Below are 21,097 nucleotides of genomic sequence, written 5' to 3'. Positions count from 1 at the left end.
GGACTTTCGAGGTAGGGAGAATTTCCATCATGTTCATCAGATCTTTTTAACAAATAAATACTTACTCGGGACAGACAAGGAATAGGTTCAACGTTTACTAAGTTTCCAAGTCAGGAGCATTCGCCGTAATTATCTTTCAGACTTCAGAAGTGAAAAAGTTATTTTTAATATTAATTGTGATTTATTCACACTATATCCATTTTGAAATCACTGATGATCCTTGTAATCTGATTTGCTCTCAGTGGCGTGATTTATTCACGAATCGTACCATTTTTTGCCTTAAATCGCATCTTTTTCTCAGCTAATAATATACATGGAAAAATTACTTAGTTCTGATTGGTTAAGATAAATGCAGTTTTCAGGTAATTCAGTGCAGAAGAGAGTTAATTCAGTGCAGAAGAGGGTTAATTCAGTGCAAAGAAAGAAACAAATCAGACATTCTGATTGGTCGATAATCAAAAAACTCACAGATAGCCAATCAAATGCGAGCCTTGGATGTCGCAACAAAATTTGAAAATTTGCGAGCACCCTTATAGAGGAGACTGGGTCTGTTGCGTGGCGAGACCAAATAACGGTTACGAAGCTACGAAAGTGGATCGGAAGAGAAACTTCGGAGTTATAGCATGATATTTCAGCCGTCTTATACGAGAGATTATTGCCTTGCTTTAGAGGGAAACCTTTCATTACAAAAAAAGATCGCCTCTAGGAGAAGTCGCGCATCTTACCCGTCAGAAATGAACTTAAAGGAGAAACCATGCGACGAGGGGGATAAAACAATTGAACTGAGAGCGTTGCGTAACGATACCACTCGGCAGCTGCCGAGCAGACTTCTTACAGCGCTGATCCAGTTGCAATTGAAAAGAACCATTGTAGGTGAATAAGTTACCAGAAAGCATGTTCCCGAAAGTAAGTTTAATATATTAAGCTGATAAAAGAGGTATCATGTACGTATGACGCGACAAAGGAAGAAGGAGCCTTGCTAACAACACCAAGGTGTCCCAAATATTAGTTTGAACATAAATAAAAGATATGGTAATTTTCGTCTCATTGGAACTCTTTGGAGAAAATTTCCTGCTGCATGATTTCATCATAAGCAGCAACATTTAAATACGATTGATGCTATGTACGCATACTGACGTAACCTTTACGTGGCTAAGAGTCTAAGTAACGTCATTTGAACATCTATGTCTGAGGCTGTAACTACCCCTCATCAGAGTGTTTTCAATAAGTTAGCCAGCTCAGCATCTGATACAGATTTCTGATCCGGATCGCTGTCCTCGTTCTGTCTTTGACTTCTGTGATTGTTCGATTCTAGGGAAAGCGATCTCACGGAATCATCCCCTTCGTGGGATATTTCCATATTATTAATGCAGTGCGGCTCGCCAAGCATGTTATTGGAACTTTCACTGTCCCTCAGCTCATCTTCTCTACAACCTTTATCTTCATGCTGTTCAGATTCTGGCAGTTCCTCGCAAGAGAGTTCCTCAGGTTGAAAATCTTCTACTTCCTCATCACCATCATCGTCTTCTTCCTCGACAAACTCTAAATAGTCTATTCCTTCCAGCCCGTCACCAGGACTCCCTGCCACATTAACTAGCATCCCCTCTTCGACGTCACTTTGAAAAGGGCGTAAATCCAGAATTGGACTCCGTGGCCGGGGATCCCATCTTGGGGATGAAGGGGAGTCCGGCTCGCTCACCTTCCCGGCGTCCTCCAGGTCATCATGTTGATTGTTGTGACCATTTGAACGACGTTCTTCGTCAGGGATTAGCGACTGAATTCTATTACAGCTGAGCTTATCTGCTTCTGTTGAGCCATATCCTCGGTGACCTGGGGAAAAGAAATCTCTCATAAGTCAACGGGACGAACTCCATTGGAAAGGAACCAAACGAAATAAAAAAAGTAAAAAAATTCAGAGAAAACAGTGTCTAGGAAGGTAAAAGCAAAGTCTGTATATCAAGGTGACTTGCGTAGTTGTCATAATGGCTATACATGATCAAAAGATGAACAGACCTACCACCCCTACTGGATGTGATGCTCTTTCATTGTAATTAAGCCCATTTCGTCAGGTTTCCCCAACAGCTCACGGGTAATCATTTATAATTCCTGGTGATGAGAGGCACCTTGTATGTCTTGCCCACAAACACAACTCAATTACATGGTTCACTTTCTGAGACAAACCTTGTAACGACCACAGTCCTGACACCTCCAGCGTCTTGAGTTTCTTTTCAAGTTCTGCAACTCTGTGGCCTAAAATCCTACACATGATATGGATAATAGTTAGAGTCCTAGCATACAGTTGGATAAGCATCATAACTAGTACTCTAACACCCTGGCAAACCCAGGGAAACGTTACGTTAGCAGAATGTTTCAGCAACAATTCATTCAACCACGCAAATCGCACAGAGCTTAGACATTCGTTCAAACTCCTCTGAAAATGTTTCTCGCCTGAGGGTGTTCAAAAGCTACAAATTTGAAGTATGATTTGCATTATGTTCAATTTCTCTGGAAATAACTTCTGGATCGCCATCAAAATTAGAGATGGTTCGCCTACTAAAGATTAACTACCATAATCTCACTTGTTAGCACTTCTGAGGTGTTGCAAGGCAGTGTCCTTTTCAGAAAGTGTCTCAGATAAAGAGTTGGCCAAAAACTGCAAGTCTGCTACTGTGGATACTGATGTACTAGAGCTGAGATGTCCCACAAGATCAGAGAGGAGTGAAGGCACAGCTACGAAAAAGAAAAAAAGATCGTCAGTCCAATAATACTTGTTGAGAGATTATAATCTCGTGTATTTACGTAAAAAAGAATGACTCTTGATCAATTCATCAATGCAAACTTTATTTCACTCCTCAAAGAATTTACCAATATGTATATGTACATCACTTGACCCCAGAACTGACCTGACAATAGTCATTTTGAAGGTATAATCCATGTCAAAAGGTCCTCATACACATCTTAAAAACACATCCAAAAGTCTACATCCTTTTTCACAGTCATGTACTGTTTGTGTACATTTGAAGACTGAATACAGAGATTAATGTCCCCTCTCCCCTCAACAATATTGCCAGCATAGCTGAGGTTCATATTGTTAAGCTGAAAGTTAATCAACACACAAAAGTATAATAATTATATAATTTCTGCTGTTTTCTTTTTACCATGTTTGGCTGTGTTTGTGTAGGACCCTTGGATCTGGGCCTGCATTATCTTGTTCTTTCGCTTTTCAAAAGTGTTCTGAGAGAGGGAAAAATATGGTGAACTTGAATTATTTTAAGCATATATGTACACTGCACTTTCTAAAATATTTAAATAACTAGACTATACAAGTATGAGTAAATAGAAATAAATTATACAATGTCATTTTTAACACAAACATATCATGCATCTTAACCTTGTTTAACAATTTCTAACAATGAATATTCCAACTATTCACAACTCTCACCTTGTATCTGTTCAAAGCAGACACAGCCATGTTTTTCTCTTCCTTCAGCTGCTTTATTTGTTCCTTTAAATACCTTCCAAATTTTGACACAAAACAGTCATTGTATTTCTATTAGTTGTGAAAGTTCATGTACATCACGAGGAAAAATATAATGTTCAATGATTCATAATATCATTACTATAAGAAAAAATAAAGGACTTAACAAAATCCCTATTTTAAAAGTGAGGGGAAGACTGATTGCAAAAACATACAGGTAGAGGTACTTGTACATTGTGTGGCCCTAAATCACCTTGAACTGACCTGTTTTCCATGAGAACTGAGTCAATGTCAACCAGTCGTCTGTCATCAGCACCAAGGATAAAGTTCAGTTGTGTATTGAGCCTCTCTGACTTGTCCTTAAAATGGTCTCGCTAAAAGAAGAAAAAAATTCAAACTGTAATTTTGGAAGAGCAATGTTGAAATGTTCAAGGTAATTTGGTTTTATCAAGTAAACAGAGTTGATGAATAAATGTAAATTGGCTACATTAAAGAGTACTACTCTATAGAGTGGCCAATTTACATTATCAAACCAAGTTATTGTATAACACCCCATGCCAATGTAGCACCACTGTTTCTTTTGAAAATTAACCTCTTTATCAAAAATTTTAAATTTGGCTGGACTGATGCCTAGTAAGAAAAGGATGGACAGGATAGAAGAGAGTGAAATTCTTCTAATCCAAGCTTATTAAATGCAAGGACACAACATAAAAAAATTATTTTGAAAACATCACAAACATTTTAATGTAACATACAGTCCATATGCATGCAACACTTAAGTCTCTCCTGCTGCAAAAAATATTTTCAGACAGTCTAAATTAATTCTACAAGTCCTATTTAAGACTCTTAAGAGTAATACAGTCCTTTGAAAATTTTCAAAATATTCTATATTTACATGTACATGTATATTATTGTCAAAAAAATCTAATTACACTTACCTCTGTTGCAACTTCAGCTTTCTCATCACTGGTAGCAAGTTTGTCTCTTTCCAGTTCCATTATCTACATATTCATGGTTACCATGTTTAAAGTATAAAATAAAAGTATAAATCAATACATCTTACTTCACATGGTAGATACCTGTAGCTTCTTATATATGACTGTATAAAAATGAAAGAAAGCTACAAATGACAATAAGAACAACAGCCAATTAATAATGGTAATTGAACTGAGTGAAGTGCAATTTAGGCTGAAATCATACATGTGGTGGTCCCATTAGAGGGACCACCAGCGATTTCAAAATGGGTGTAATAAAGGGAATAATTGTAACACATAGTCTAGATTAGCCATGAGAAGCCTATTGCTATGACTGATCTGCCATTTTAAGCAAGCTTAAGATAATTCTTCATCTAGGACTGACTCTTATGGTCACAATAGATTAGATGGATCTCTTCAGACTATTGCTACTACTTCCCTCTTCAACCCAATTTATACCTCATAGTAAAGAGAGGCTGTTGGCAGTAAGGAAAGCAAAGTGTCTTGCCCAATATAATTATGACACAATACACTGGCTAGGGCTTGTAAGGTAATCATAAGATCCAGACTTCAGCACACCGAGCATTTTAATGCTTAACTTTAGTGGTGCAGCAATAGGTCTCCACAATATGCTTCTGTGAGTTCCTGTCTTACTGGATGCAAATTATTGCAACAGCTTGTCCACAAAGCATTTCACATTGATTTGTCATCTTGTGCATCTGGACCTCTTTCTCCAACATATCTCCCTGACATAAATAGTAAAAATAAGTTTACAGTCAAATATACTCATCTGACCTTTTCTTGACTCTTCTCCAGTTGACAAATGAGATCCTGGCGTGGATCCATCCCATCTTTGCAATCCTTGATATTGTTATTGGACTTTCTTTGGTTAGCTAGAGTTTCCCGCAGGAGCTGGATGTCTTCCTGTGCATCATTGTAAAGTTGACGCAAATCTGCAAAATCCTTCTTCAGAGCTTTATTCTCTCCACGTGATTCACACAACAGCTGAGATAGTGTCTGCCACAACAAAGAAAATTGAACTCAATGCTAAAAACATGTATGTAAGTACCTTACACAAAGCAACTCACAGTCTTGTATATTGACTGATATCAAATGAAATGACTAATACCCCCTACATAAAATTTAGTTTTCATCTTCTTACCATATATGTAACACAAACAAGGGGGGGGGGGGGTAATTCTGAAGAGATACTTTGAGTCCAAGCAATTACATGTGCAATGTCAGGGCATGAAATTAATCTTTTTTGATAGCCATTTGGCTCCTACATTTTTCAAAGTGATAGCCAATTTTAAAAAAGTTGGTCACCATTTCTAGATACTTATTAGACCCTCTAAAATTAAGTTAGGAAAAAGATCTTTAACATGCTACAAAGTGATGAAATACAATGTTGAAGCTCACCTAAATCCAAGATGGCATCTAGTTATTGATCGATATGCATGTGCTGCGTTTTGGAAACAAACTTAATAAAGAAGTTTGCCACAGATTTATCTTTGAAAATCTTTTTAATTTACTATATCTCCATGTAAGGTTATGATGAAGCATTCCAGTTGCCAATTTGGCAACTAATTTTCAGGATTTGGTTGCCAAAGTGAAAAATTTAGTCGCATTGGTGCCTGTATTAGGCACAATTTCAGGCCCTGAATGTACATTTCCATGGAAATGAGTTTTTCCTTTTGCATATTACAGTGATGAGAAAAAGATATCAAGCGAACCTTCTGTTTTCTTTCTCGCACATGTCTAAGTTCTTGCTCCCAAACACTTTGACCAGAGAAAGACAGTCTCTACAAAAAATTGAAATGATAGGAGTCAGGATCACATACATACATGTACATATAACTTGTATAGAGAAGAGGTTGCTACTGTATGCTATGAGTTGAGGTTTTAACTTCAAACAATGATACCAAAGCTGTAGTAATAGTCCACCTGGTGATATAGTTAAAGAAGAGTCATAAAATGTACAATACAGTTTTCACCATTTTTTCTCAGTTCTGTTTCAGATTGTAATGATGTACATGTGAACAAGAGAAAGGGACCATATAAAACAGCACTGATTTATAAAAATTTTAAAGTTCTGCAACTAACTTGTTTGAATTTTTTTAAACAAAAAATTCAAACAAGTTAGTGCAATGTATAAACCACTTTAACTGTGTGACCTTCATGTAGACTGTACTGTGATTAGAAAATATTAAACCTGGTAAGAGTAGGATAGTTGATTATCAGAGAAACTACATTCTGTTTTATTTTATTTTTGCTTGGAAACTTTAAAATAAATTTTCAAAAAAAGTGTGGTGATTATTTTGAAAAAAATTATTTAAACAGTATGATCAGCTCACACAGAATGATAATGGTACAATGTAGGATGTGATATAATTTTTGATCTGATCCATGGTGTGTTGAGATCAATAACACAGTAGAGAATTCCCTTACTTTCTTAACTGGTGTTGACTGATTCGATTTCTGAGCTTGTTCCTCTTTCTCCTTGCGTTTGTAATCCTCAACCTCTTTGAGCTAGGCAATTACGAAGAGGAATATCAAATACCAATACAAAAACAAAAACAAAACAAAATAGGATCACATCTTGTACTTGTAACTAAACACTTGACAGTAACCTAGACTTTCTAAGAAAATTCTTTATAATAGCTTTCCATATTCAAATCTATCATATCATTTGGATATTAATCAATTATTGCAACACAACTTTGTAGTTATTAGCTTTTACTTTGTTGTACCAGCTAATCCATTTTTGTAACAAAAAATAAAGTAATTGTTATTATTAGTTTTATTGTTACTTTAATGATCTGTGCACATTCTGTAAACAACTTATCTGTTACATTCAATTTCACAAGGTAGATTTCCTGAGACACTTTTGAAGAAGTTAGCAATCACATAGGACTGCTATGTACAGAATAATTTGTAAGACTTTTGACCCCACATACATCTTACCAGTTGCTTGATCTTTGTTTTGTAAATGTCCCTTTCCCTCTGACAAAGTTCTAAGTCACTTGTTAGGATCTTTAAAGCCTCCCTTTTACTATTCAACTTCTTCTTACAAATGTTAAACTGACATTAAAAAAAGAAGAAATCAATCAATAATGAGCTGTACCATTAGTATAATAAAGATGTTATACTTCATGTTAAAACACAATGTTCTGCACCTCTCAGTATATTCAACTACTGATAACTCAGAGGTATTGAACAAGGTTTGAGTTTTTTGGGAGTTTGAAACAATACTGGGGAACTGAGGGAAAACATTTCCTAAAAAGGGGGAAATGTTACTTTATTTCTGCTCAGGCAGTGCTCAACAGTATGGAGTAACCATTAGTGGAGATGCAATATACCTGTATCAGCATTTTACCAGTTTTACAAAAACACAAGTTAAATCAAGTTGGAAGTTAGATTAACAAAACTTAACTAGACTGTCAGGCTGTTTAGTGCAATGGATCAAAATAGGTCCAAAGTTTTGGCCCATGATGTACTTTGTTTTTACCTGTATTTTGGCTTATCACTGACTGTAAACATGTTCTAGTTACTAAATGAGGATAAATTTGTGAAGAATAAAATCTAAAGGGGAATAAGAGTTCCTGTCAGTTAGTGAGAGGTTTGAGTTATCAAAGGACTGAACTACATGTATCAAGGGTTTTAATCAACATCAATTTATGACAGAAAACTAAGGAAGATCAACTTTGGTTTGAGTTACATGTAAGTCACAGTCAAGTTAGTGAGGATTCTTGTTACCAGAAATCAACTGTACAGGTTTAAATGTCCCTTTATTAATAAGAGATATGCACCTGCATGTGAAGTATGCACAGATAAAGCTCTTAAAGTAGACACCCTTTGAAATGGCCACAGGTATGACAAAGGCTTTTGTTTATGTGTAACATGTCATAAAGAATTTAAAACAATCATCTTTTTTAAAAGACTGACAGTATATTGCTAGACAAAATGATGGTTTGAAAACAAATGAAACTAAAAGCAATAACTACAGAGCAGTTTACTGTTTTACATTAAACTGAGTGTGAGAACTGAATTATTTCCTCAAAACTGCCAATTGAGTTAAGTCTCAAAAAGTTCTTGGCACATCTTGCTCCTCGATTCTCAATTCTCAATACTCAATGATATTTTCTATGATATAATCAAGATATTTTCATTTCTTGATCCTTGATTCTCGATACTCAACTCGAAACTTGAGGATCAAGTTTTGAGTACAGACTGCCAACTTTCTTTTGAAGAGTATTGTATGAAGGGATCAGGGTGGATTCTACTTTACATGCAACCCTCTTTCATCAGAATGATGGGTTTTCTATAGGGAGTTTAGATTGTTTCTTTGTAAAGTTAAAATTTGAAGCTTTTAAGCAGTTTTTTCATAGGCACCAAATAAAAGTAAATTAGCAACAACAGTAACACTCCTGATTTAGTTTTTGAAGGTAAAATTGACCTCACATTAGAGGTTTGGATTTCTTCATGTATTATATTCAACAGGGTGTAGATAAAAACTGGAACACCCTTGCAGCAAAAGTAAGTTTATAAATTTCACAAACTATAGTTTGTATTCTACAAAATTTTTTAACCATAGACAGCTGTAGATACAAACAATTAAATTGTCTTTCACATCCTGAATCAAAACAAATGTAAATAACGAGTAACGAGGCGCATAGTAGTTAAAAAAAACATGCTTGTTTCTTTAAGACTCTGTACACCTATGAGCTTTCCAAATATAAAACGTGACAAAGAAAAATGTGTTCGCTCAACAACATGGAGTCGATCGATTGTTGTAGCATTCATAAATTATTTGAGAAGATGGTAATTCTTGTGGCCCCTCCAGCAAATTCATGATCTTTACGGAGGAATTGACTTACTACACTAAAAATTTAAGCAAATGAAACGTATGAATAGGTACCTCAGGTAAAGAGGTTATGTTTCTCTGTTTCTTACAACAGAAGAAGTAAAAAATAAAAACTACGTTATTATGCCGAACGATACGTTGCTAACTGATATTTTCATAGATCAGCTGATTTGCTCTGAAAATCACTTACTTCGTTTACTAGAATGGTCCACTCTCTCTCACTCCTCGCTAGAGTCATTCCATTAGAGCCAACTGATGTTCAAATGGGAACAAGTACAGGAAAAACACTTGAAATCTCAGCAAAACACAGGTTGATCAGTAGCCCTCCCTCACTCCTTGTGCGTGGCAATTTGTTTGTATGCACAGCTGACGAGAGACTGAGCCCTAGTACTCAGACCCCTGTAAACGCCGGGTTGTAGAATCCCAATTGGGTAACGATAGACGGGATTTTTATCAATTTTCTGCGGTTATCTGTGAAGTAGAATAAATGAACTGAAAGAGTTAAACAATTGTCCCCCTGTCAAGTAGTTTCATGGTTAGCATAATTTCCTTTGACCTAGTAAACGTTGTCAAAATATTTTTCTCGTCAAAATTCCATTGTCGTTCGTACGTTGCTTGGCCAAAACAAACTAACGTGAGCATCATAAAAGCTATGAGGTTTAATTTTGTCAAAAATATCAAAGATAAACTATAGAGAGTTCACAGAAATACAGTTAAAAGGAAATTGTGTCATGGCAATTTACAATAAGTGCAAACAGTGCGTTCTCGGAGACTGACAGACCAACCAATTGTAACACCTTTTTTCATTAGTAAACTGGAAACTACTTGGTATACAAGTCACACTTCTGGAACAACACGCAACAAGTTGTGAAACTATAAAAGCAACAATAAAGGTATTAATGCTCTATGCAGCTGCAAAAACATTGATTTGGCATGGCTTTAATACGAATAGCAAAAAGACATCAAACTATGTCACTTAATCACTAATTCTATAAAGTCCCGTAAAAAAAACCAATACTATTATCAGGTCAAATAGGTCAAGACTGAAAATATTTACCAACTGACTACAGTGAGACATGAACTTCTGGACAACGTACTCTGTTAAAAATATTTCGAATGAAAATATCTCGTGAGAATGAAAATCAAGTTTGCTCAGGTTTAGCTGCATACACAGACAGTAGTTACGATGGGAAGAGAGGTCCTTTCGACATTCCAGAACTAATAAAGCACTAAACTGGGATACTTATCAAGATTCTCTCATAGGTCAAACATCCAATACCATCCTGTGAATTAAGAAAGCATTCAAAACCGACGAACACGACGCATTGGTGTTTATTCAGAGAAGTTTTACCAGCAAATCTTAGATGGTCGATTTTTTTCCAGCTAAGGCTAACATTATCGCACACTCAGCAAAATGATGATTTTCTACTGAAAATCTGAGACCGAAAAAGGCCTCTGTGATCAAGGGTCCGTGTGACTCAATACAGGCGCTTGCACTCTTGAGACTAGGTGCGGTTAATAGTAGGCATCACTCCGGCGTATATGTATATTTTGGCTGGAGATTACGTTGTTCTCATTTAACAAGTTAAACTTTAATTCTGTTTTAACTTAGAAATTGCTTTAAGTCTTGTATATCAATCCTTAACCTGTGCATTGCTCAAAGTTGACCTACTGAGGCAAAAATATATTCTGGTAATACAAAGTACAACAAATTCTGTAGTCTGTTAATACATGGTACAATATAGTCTGTAGTCCTCTGAATTTTTTACATAGCCGTGTAAATTGATCTAAATCCATACTTCCTTTTCATACCTACTGACTAGAGAGCAAAAATCCGCTGATTAAACGCAAGAAAAACGTAATCTGATGGCTCTTCTCAAGTCCTGGAGGCGCCAACAGTATATAAAGGGATTGATGGTAGAATTGGCATAGACTAGGGTTCTTGCTAATTCAAACAAAAGCCGGTTAGTTGTGTTTGTGCCTCGCACTGCAATCACAGAAACTATGCACAGGTACGGTAGATAACAGAAAAGAAGGATGATATAAACCAAGAACATTCCTGTTACTGACCTCCTAAAGTGCACCGCCGAATCTTGTGTGTTTGACGTGGTCTGTTCAATCGAAGATCGGATATTATGACGCATTTTCGAGCGGTGATACCGCAAGACAAGATAGATTCGAAAAAAGCAGCCGGATGTGGTGAGGATACAGAGTGAACCAACAGCTATCGCAATGGGGGTTATAATGAAAGGATACCACGGCCATGCAATAAGAGCAAGTGCTGCGAGCAGCCATATAAGAACGACAAGAAGAAGGACGCGAACTTTTGTCACTAACTGTTTATATCTTAGGTGAAGATGAAGCGACAGATATCGGTCGATAGACACTGCAGTGACACATAACAAAGAAACACCGCATAAATAAGTGGACGAGGCAGCAACAGCAGCTCCAGAAACACATGCCATGCCGATACGTCCTTGTATTTTGGCTACAGAGTTGATGACAGCCAGTGGCTGGCTTAATAAACCGACCCCAAGGTCTGAGAGCGCTAGGCTAAAAAGTATAACATACGAAGGCGTATTTAGAATAGATGTTTTCCAAATGGTTAGTAGGATGCAAAAGTTCTCCAAGGTGGAAGCGATTGCCAAGAGAGTTCCCACGACACAATTTGCGATATACCAGTTCAGGAAGTCGCCAATTTTGAAGTAAGCTGCGTTCATGTTGAAGCAAATCTTTCCCACAGCATCGTCCGACAAGTTTAGGGTAATATTGGGCAAAAATTCCATAATTGCCGATTTCAAACAAGATAATACTTAATAAAAGATGAATTTAAACAAAAAAATTGATAAGGATGAGGGCTAGAGTTGCATAAAGAAAGTCTTTGATGTTACGTGTCCCTTAGATAAAATCGATGGCTCTAGCGATTCCAAACATCACATAAGTTTTAATTAAGAGTGAGCTGATCTGAAGAGAAGATGTTTGCTCAACGATAACAGATGTTTATTCAAAATGCTTTGTATCAGATGGCATCCCATTGTCCCATCGCACTTCTGAATTTCCCTTCCTTTTTTGCATATTTTTCTATGTCATGTCAAACTGCATCACCTGTGTATACAAAAAACAAAACATGGCATAGAACCAATCTCTGATGACGAGGGCTAGTAAGACAGACAACTTCTGAGTCAAGATCTTCAAGAGAACGCTATTGGTTTAAATAAATTTCTTGGGGCATTCCGATTGTAACGACCGCCATGATTGGTCGACGTATTCTATAGGAAAAGACATATGTAAGCTTTTAGCGCATGGTGATCACCGACAGTGGATGGTGAAAGATTTGAAAATTTGCTTTGGATGAGCCGAGCTTAAATTGAAATTGCGTTTGAAGAAGTCAAAGACCTTTGCAATCTAAACGAGAAGATAGCAACCTTTTGACCAGTTTGAGACCAGGAAATCTCTATAATCCCGAATTATTTTAACTTTAGTACATTTACAGTCACTGACTGCTTTCGAACAGGTGAGGTTTAAAAATGGGTTAGACATGATTTTTAGCTGAAAATACTATATTGCTGCTATCTAACAAGTTTTACTTTGATCCTATTTTAAATTATAGATCGTTTCACTCTTAAACTATATGTCTATATATATTTATATACATATACCAATTCTAAAATTGTAATTTGCCAATTTAAAGCCGAGTAAGTTATTGTCCATTTGACTGAAGATAGCATCCAGTCGCTCGCAGTTTGTGCTTCATCAGTAAAGTGGATCCATGATCTTCAGTTTATGCCAGTTGACCATTACTTTACATTCCGGCCCTGTCTATATCCACAATTTAGCTCCTGTGACAACCTGAAAAAGTTAGAGGCCTTCCTAATAGAATTTTCAAGTCCTCTTCATGCTTTACATATTCAAGTCAAGCTTATTAAGTTGATAACATCCTTGGGCCTTGTTATAGAAACAGGTGCAAAACACCACAAGATATGAAAATCCTGATCAAAATTCATTCAAAACGATGTCATCAGCCAAAATTAACTTATCCTATTACTACTGCTCACGCAGTTTTCCTGTTGAGTCGGAGTTTTTTTTCTTTTTTTTACCTCAAGCTGATTACAATCAGTGGGAAATGAAAAAGGATACAAGTACATCTGGAAGTTTCCCTTGCAAAATTTAATTAAAACCACACATTCGTGTAAATACAATCAAATCGCAAATATACAAATTCAAAAGTTGTAATTTGATTTAAGGAACCGTCTCTTAATAGAAATCAGGTTTAGAACAACTAATCATGCATAATAGATGATACGTCGACTTTAGTTGAGCGAGGCGGGAAGTTTGAGGACGATTTTTTTGAGGTTAAAATCGTGTTGCTTTCACGGGAAACTGGCTCCGTTTCCAGGGGAAACGGGGTTTCACGTTTAACAATTGGTAACGCACAGCTCTTGAGATTCAGTTGCCATAGGAAACGAGGAAGTTTGGCCTTGATAAAATTATTTTACGGTCAAAACCCCGTCACCAAACTTTCTCCGCCCCTCACTCAACTAGTAATCGTTGTCGTAATCTTTGTCAAGATCCCGTGAATAATGAATTTGAGGTTTTTCGTTTTTTATCTAATATTTCGTTCCAGAAGTGTGTATTCCGGCCTCAAACTGAGAGTCAATAGCAAAATTACGCTCTGTCGATAAGAAAGCGACATCCTGTTCATCCTATCTACATTTATATATATTTTACATCTCTGTGCTAAATATAATGTAGTGAAAGTCTCTTTACGTGAAAATATTGGCTTAACTGAAAGCAGGTAAGTGTACCCGTAATATTCGTTAAAATTGTTGAAACCGAGTTCTCTCGACCTTGAGGGTCCACAATAGACTATTCTAATCCCGAATCTCGCCTCCACTATTTATTCTATCCGCCATCTCGCAGCAATGAGCATTTTCCTCCGAGACCACTCCTGGCTAAGACCAATGTGTTCCAGTCCACCGCAAGGTCATGTTTCAACTAGAAGAGAAACTTACATAGCTTCCATGATACCAATAATGTCCCCTCTCAAGTAGAAAAGTAAAGACTTGACCAGGTTTCGTAGGGGCAAAAGTTCAGTCAGACGTAAAAACGCCACAAAAGTGTAGTTGACTGACCTGAGTAAACAAAGATACTTGCATTTCTAGTTACTATCAATGTTGAAAAGTTACACTTCCGTCAGCTCAGGTGAGCAACAAAATGCGCCGTAATGCAGCCATTTCATTTCTGTGCCTTGTATGCAGCACTAGTGAACATATCTGTCTGCTAAAATAGATGCTGGCGATTTTCAAGAGGCAGCTGATCTCCTACTCCTGGCTCTATTCAAGAAAACGAATCGCTTACTTAAACAAACAGAACGGCCAAATCAGAATGTATCGCCCGTGAAAAAAATCTACTCTATATCTCGAGTAGTTTGCTATTTCTCTTAATTGCCATCTTCCTAAGGACTTCACCCGCGTAACTTTCTTTATTATCATCATTAATTTGCCTTTTTAATAATTAAAAACTTACAACAATATGTTAACAATATAGTTGATAACGTAAACTGGCCACCGTTAAGAGTTTGATAGCTGAAGTTTCGAGCATCAGCCCTCTGCTCTGACGACGTCAGCTTTGATCTGATATTCTAAACGGTGACCAACTTACGTAATCAGTTAAGTTGATAATGCCAAATTACCTTGTCATATACTCTCCCACTGACGCAGAACTAAAGTGCGGCTTGGCCAATTCGGTGATTATTTAAACACTCTTGCATTTCGTCTTAAAGCTATGAAGATTTCTTAATCGCGACTGGAGTCGAATTCGGTCACTTCTTCATCAGCACTGTTTTTCATGCGGTTGCATGTCTCTGTTTGCGGCATTTGTGGTCAACTAAAAGCTGACTTTTTCTCCAACCTCAATTTCCGCTTAATAGTAGGTAATCTGAAGGAGCTCCAGCCCTCACCGCAGGACTCACCGCAGTTGTTTCCTGGCGCATGCGCTCTTTCTAGGTCCTGCAATATAAGAATTTCGCTTCAGTTTGATTTGATGCGGCCGGAGGTGGTGGGATTGATGGAATTTCAAAAAGGCTCAATCATCTCTCGGGGACTGAGTATTACGACCAACAGCTTGAGTGACGATGATCCGATTATGAAGTCGAGCTTTTTAATATTTCTTCCGTTGTGTCCCCTAAGTTGCACATACAAAGTTGGTAAGCTGTGGAGATCAGGCGAACTATTTAATGAAGATATTGTATATCCAAGGTAATTTAGTTCGGTCTAACCAAAACTTGGTCTCTCACTCAAAACTTGAAATAACTTATTATCCCACATGTTTGACGGAAACCGTATCCGCCCACGAAAACAAAGAATTTCGCCTTCGTTTTCCATCGTTCCATTTTAAATATTTCATAACCCTTTCTCCAACCTGCCAAACCAATATTGTCACTCCTACTTCCTTGTCAATGTTGGTAACGAGAAAATTGGACTGCCCGAAGAAAACTCAACATTGAGAGGGGAGCGGGTGTTTTTACAAAACGTGACGAGGGTGGTAGTTATTGAACTTAATCAGTGAGTTCCTCATGAGACAGTCAGAGTTAGTATATAATTACATAATATGGAGAAAGACGTTCTGGTTACGTGAAAAGGTTTCGTAGTAAAACTTAGAGTCAGTTCCTTTTAAACACGAGTTTAACTTGATCGTGATTTTGTATTGGTGTAAGGGTATTGGATGGTAAAGAGAATTTTAAAAGACCTTGTTACGTTAATTCCCTTTGATTTACAGGAAACCACAAAATATAAACATACGAAAAGAGAGAAATTTAGAATTAAACTGAATGTCAGTTAAGGGCGGAGAAGTTTTTGGAGGATTAGAACCACAAAATTGAAAAAATAGGATACACCCTCACGTAGATCTACTTAAGCATGAAAAGTTGTTTGATAAAGAGGAAGAAAACGCAAATTTTTAGTTAATTAACTCACCTAAAACACGTAAAATATTACAGGCTTATAGCATCCTGCAAGAAATAACTTATCCTTTGCTTAAAAATTTTCAAAGGTAAACGTTTGCCATCTTGAGATGATAAGTTCATCGTCAGTCGTTCATTGCTCCGTAGGAAAATTTATAACAAACTGCTTGTATGAGAAACGAAAAACAACGGGAAAAAAATGTGCATTGTATATTGACCGCAAAAACTATAAAAGAACTCTTCAACTTCAGGATTCAAGAGCAATGTCAGTTTTCGTCGAACGTGCTAGTGGCGCACGAAGTTTACATATTTTCTGAGCCAAGCTCAGTGCGGATTTTGAATATGTCCGCAGGATGTTAGTAATAGATGCTTAAGGCTACAATATCGCCACCTGTAAAGGTCAATACTAAACGTTTTCATTTCATTAATTAAAGGTTTGTCTCCGCGCCAAAGAGCGATTCTCAGCTACTAACACATCACGCAGAGGAAACATTACTCCATGTCTTAAGTTAGTTTGAAGCACCATAATGAAAGATGCCAAAAACATGGTTTGCTAGGAAATGAAAAAAAAGACGCACAGGTAAGAATGAACTGTAATGGTACAATTACAGCTTGGGGTAGAGAAGGTAAATGTGAATATGTAAATAACAATCTTGAAAAATTGAACGTGACGAAGCTCCTTCAGGATAGCTGCAATATTGTGACTTGTATTTTAAGGCGATCAAGTTGAGACTGACTGACATTTTGATATCTTGTGAGAGTGGTCAAACCGCACTGAGTGTAGGATACCACAAGAAGACAGGGATTGGAATGGATAGAGAGTGTTCTACCTCTGTAGTTTAACATAAGTTAACTGTTTGTGGAAACTTTTCCAATTTTTTTCCCTGTAAGACGCATTTGACCATACTTACATGATTATAGAAGTTTTAATGATTCTTATCATTATTAATGTTTACACTGATTGCTGATAACGAAATGGAAATAGGAAACTTAGATCTTCCATGATGTAGAAAAAGAGAAGTCGTTTTTTTCAGGCTTAACTTCCCAAATGAATATGAATGAGCAACCTACGTAAACAGATGTTATTTTCACGTAGATTGAAGCTTATTGACATAAACAGAAAAGTGACAATGTTCATTGGCAATATTTTTCCCCATGTACTATCTTGTGATTTGCATCAAGCCCAACCGTAATCTCCTAATCGCTCGAGGAATAATATAGCAAATGATGGTGTACTAAGACAGGAAAATAAAAATTAATTTACTGGTTTTATATTGATGCCGTTAAAATTCAGATTGAAAAAAGTAATTACCACGTTGCAACCTTCAAACGTCGTCCAATGACGCACTTAAAAATACGTGTTCGTATACAAAACATTTACTGATAATCCAAGGTAGAGATTGTGCGAAACTGAATATCGGCCGCGATTATCAACCTTACAATGAAAAAACTGCACTTCTCCTAATGAACGAAATTATCTTTCACCTTAATTATGTAAAAGGTTTTGTCTTCCAAGTGAATCGGTTGAAAAAAAAAATGTGTGAATTATTCTCAAACCTGTAACATCGCCTGAGGCTTAGTTTATCGTTCGTGTGCTATTTGGTTAGGATGGTTGAAACTATCACAGCAAGAAGAAGCATATCGGAAAAAACGATCAACATTTTTCAAGGCTTAAGAAGCCAATTTTGAGAGCGTTTGCGAAATAAAATTTCATTTCCTCTCCAAATACTTAATGAGAAAGTGTGATAATAGATTTTAATATCTGCACATCCTCGATATGCTTTAATGTTCGGTCTAACTTGGAAGTTTTATTATTTTTTCTTTTGACAACTCAAGATCACAGGAGATAACCTCAATTAGTATTATAATTTGAAGAAATAAACGAACTCTAAGTCATGAAAATCATTTTGCGTGATTAATAAACCGGGAGACTCAAAAACAGTGGACGTAAAGCTAAAATTGTGATTGTTCCCGGTCCACGTCTGAGTAGTGTTTATCCAAATAGCCAATAACAAGCTGCTGGGAGTTTGGAGCAGCCATACGTGACCTTATATAGGTGTGAATTCATATATACATGTTGGTTTCTATAAGGTACATTAGTTTAGCGGTGTCTTCTCTTGAAATTGATATTTGTTTAACTCACTGTCAAAGGATTCTGTTACGAGTTGTTCCGAAGTAACATAAGTGTTTTCTTACTTAGATTTGGCTATAGTGAACCAGCGACCTGAACGAAAAATCGAGGCTGTGAAAAGTGTACCTTGCTAAATCGCACCTTTTGAAAGAGTAACTGACAACAACTGTCCAAAAGCTTGTCGCAGTTGAAAAGGAGCATCTGGATAATTGTGAAAAAAGGAGTTTTAAGCCCTTGAAACAAAGATCATTCGGGAGATTCATGAGAAGGTGAACGCACAAACAACAGACATTGCAGGTATAACCATGGAAGGAACGGTAGCCATGAAAAATGAATCTTTCTCATGTTATCATTTCATCACCATCGACTTTACTTATGCAGATTTCTCGCTTGGCTGGTACATTCTCAGTTGTGTGCTGACTGTGTTATTCGCCCTCACCGCCTCGTTCGCTAACATATTAGTTCTTGTTGCCATCCTACGGACTCCTTCGCTTCATTCTCCGTCTAACACGCTTTTATTTGGTTTGGCGCTCGCTGATCTGGGAGTCGGTTTGCTTGTTCATCCTCTGTTCCTTATGCTAATACTTGGGAAAATCACGAAGAACGAAGGCGTTTTCTGCGAAGCAGGAATCGCGATTGAAGTGATTGCTAACGCTCTTTGTATAATTTCTCTTTTAACTGTAACTGCTGTCAGCCTTGATAGATATTTGGCTCTTCGCCTTCATCTCAGATATAAGGAACTCATTACAATCAAACGTGCAATCGTCGTTTTAGTAATCATCTGGATTATCGGGGCACACTCTGGTACACTGTGGCTCTACAAACCTAACCTAGTAAAATGGAATGTTATCGTAATAATTCAACTTTGCCTTATGGCTGCAATAGTTTCTTATTTTCAGATTTATCGCGCTGTAACGCGCGCTATACACTCAGAATTGACCATGAAATGTTCTGTAGATCAAAACTGCGAGGCAATGAACATGGCGAGATTCAAATCGCACACTCTCAGCACCTTTTTGGTCTATTGTTTGATTATGCTGTGTTATTTGCCGTATTTCTGCGTCGTGGTCGTTATAACAGTGACGGGACCATCAGTTCCAAAACGGTTTGCTTATGATATGACTGCAGTGGGGGTTTTCATAAACTCCTCACTCAACCCGCTAGTGTACTGTTGGCGTTTAGGAGATGTTCGTAATGCAGTCAGAAAAACTGCAAAACTGATGGTCCCCGCCAAATTTAGGGGAGAAGAAACAACGATGGCACCTTAGAATTGTACCCACATGAGTGAATTGTTATTTATTCAAGTTGCGCAATGAGAGCGATCTAAGTCAGTTGGAAAGCAGAAAGTGAGAAGCACCAGGCTATAATTTTGTACTGTTTTGTGAAGAAGTTGCCAGAGCAATAAAAAAAAATTGACGTCGTTTCAGCGACAAGTTACCTGAGTTTCTCCTTATGTCATGCAAAACAAAAACCACAGCAGAAAATGTGGTAAGTGGGATGCACAAAAATACGCTCGTGTTCCAATTCAGAATTATCTCGAGTCGTTCAAGTTATAGTTATCAATATTAGCACACACAGTGGACATATTTCGATTACTTCAAGATCATGTTCCTGATATCTGTACACTCATTTTTATGCCAGAAGAATGTTAGTTAACTGAACACATTGTAGGCAAAGTCTTGCATCAAAGAAAGAGTTTTCTATTATAGAGATAGAATATGTATTATGAGTGCTTAAACATGTATGGAGGAACAAAGGAGGAGGGGTTTGCCAATGAGCAGAGAAATCTCATCTGGTTATTCAAAAAAAAAATATTAAACAAAAGAAGAAAAAAAAAGAAACAAGTATATAATAAGAGCATGAGTGATTTTAAAAGTAACCGAGCGCTACTCGTGTCAGGTTTCACCTGTTTCTCATTGGTCGGGAACAGTAACACTTTTATTAATGGTCAATATCCAGGCCGAGATGAAGTGTTAGATGGAACTTAGCCTGCTAAAAGGTAGTATAAAAATTAAAATAGTAATAATAACAATAATAATAATAATAATAATAAAGATGATGATGGTGATGATGGTAATAGTGATAATAGTAGAGTGAAAAAACAGCCGGATGTCACGCGAGAATATCTATTAGTTAACTACGCAGATTCGTAATGTGTCTATGTTTTGTTTACTTTGATATTCAATTTCCCGAGCTTGTTCTGCTCGCACTTGATGCAGCTACATTTCTTTATGAATAACAATGTCCGATAAGTAAAAAAGGTAGTGGTTTAGAAGTGATACTACCATTGTAACAAGATCTAAAAATTCATAATAATTTTCAGAGTTAAAGAAATTATCAAAGGAATTGCAAAACAAGTTTGATTGACGGAGTAAACATGCATTGCTCAATGAAGAAATTAAAACTGAACTAATAAAGAAAATTTCCTCGGAAGCGAGCTTCTTTAGAAGAGAGAGTGAGGAAGGTATATAGCATTTCTAGAATAAAAATTCTTACCGATGTAAGTATATGTAATAAGTAATTTACATTTAAACTCAATAAATCGATATCTTAGCCGCATCATGGCGTGTTCGTGTGTTTTCACGTTGTTCCTAAATCAGTTCATCTACTCCTATATTTTAGAGACATTTGTAGTTACCTCATCCTCGTCATTTCATATGCTCTAGGACATTTTAAAACGCTCCAAGAC

General features: G+C 36.8%; 3 protein-coding genes across 5 annotated transcripts; 1 reads left to right on the top strand and 2 right to left on the bottom strand.

Annotated features, from left to right (window-relative positions):
- Positions 1 to 872: 872 nt before the first annotated feature.
- On the bottom strand, positions 873 to 9,645 carry LOC131788769 (coiled-coil domain-containing protein 149-like). The gene is made up of 12 exons (XM_059105861.2): positions 9,507 to 9,645; positions 7,417 to 7,533; positions 6,901 to 6,981; positions 6,186 to 6,254; positions 5,248 to 5,469; positions 4,417 to 4,479; positions 3,743 to 3,852; positions 3,443 to 3,515; positions 3,159 to 3,234; positions 2,580 to 2,730; positions 2,182 to 2,258; positions 873 to 1,830 (listed from the first exon to the last, which is right to left on the bottom strand). The coding sequence occupies exons 1-12, from the start codon at positions 9,552 to 9,554 to the stop codon at positions 1,211 to 1,213; spliced, it is 1,707 nt and encodes a 568-aa protein (XP_058961844.2). The 5' UTR covers positions 9,555 to 9,645; the 3' UTR covers positions 873 to 1,210.
- Positions 9,646 to 9,954: 309 nt separating this feature from the next.
- On the bottom strand, positions 9,955 to 12,228 carry LOC131788807 (adrenocorticotropic hormone receptor-like). The gene has a single exon (XM_059105904.2). It carries the CDS (start codon positions 12,100 to 12,102, stop codon positions 11,158 to 11,160), a length of 945 nt encoding a protein of 314 aa, XP_058961887.1. The 5' UTR covers positions 12,103 to 12,228; the 3' UTR covers positions 9,955 to 11,157.
- Positions 12,229 to 12,636: 408 nt separating this feature from the next.
- Positions 12,637 to 20,941, top strand: LOC131788783 (histamine H2 receptor-like). 3 transcript variants are annotated; one of them, XM_059105877.2, is made up of 3 exons: positions 12,637 to 12,830; positions 16,712 to 16,857; positions 18,478 to 20,941. In XM_059105877.2, exon 3 carries the CDS (start codon positions 18,714 to 18,716, stop codon positions 19,674 to 19,676), a length of 963 nt encoding a protein of 320 aa, XP_058961860.2. In that variant the 5' UTR covers positions 12,637 to 12,830; positions 16,712 to 16,857; positions 18,478 to 18,713; the 3' UTR covers positions 19,677 to 20,941. The 3 variants fall into 3 exon arrangements, with proteins under 3 accessions (XP_058961860.2, XP_058961859.2, XP_066018078.1); XM_059105876.2 differs by lacking the exon at positions 12,637 to 12,830 and adding an exon at positions 14,079 to 14,111; XM_066161981.1 differs by lacking the exons at positions 12,637 to 12,830; positions 16,712 to 16,857 and adding an exon at positions 18,242 to 18,368.
- The last annotated feature ends 156 nt before the right edge of the window (positions 20,942 to 21,097 follow it).

Source organism: Pocillopora verrucosa, chromosome 1 (assembly GCF_036669915.1).
Source record: "Pocillopora verrucosa isolate sample1 chromosome 1, ASM3666991v2, whole genome shotgun sequence".
Lineage (NCBI taxonomy): Eukaryota > Metazoa > Cnidaria > Anthozoa > Scleractinia > Pocilloporidae > Pocillopora > Pocillopora verrucosa.
This window is presented reverse-complemented; position numbering and strand designations above follow the sequence as displayed.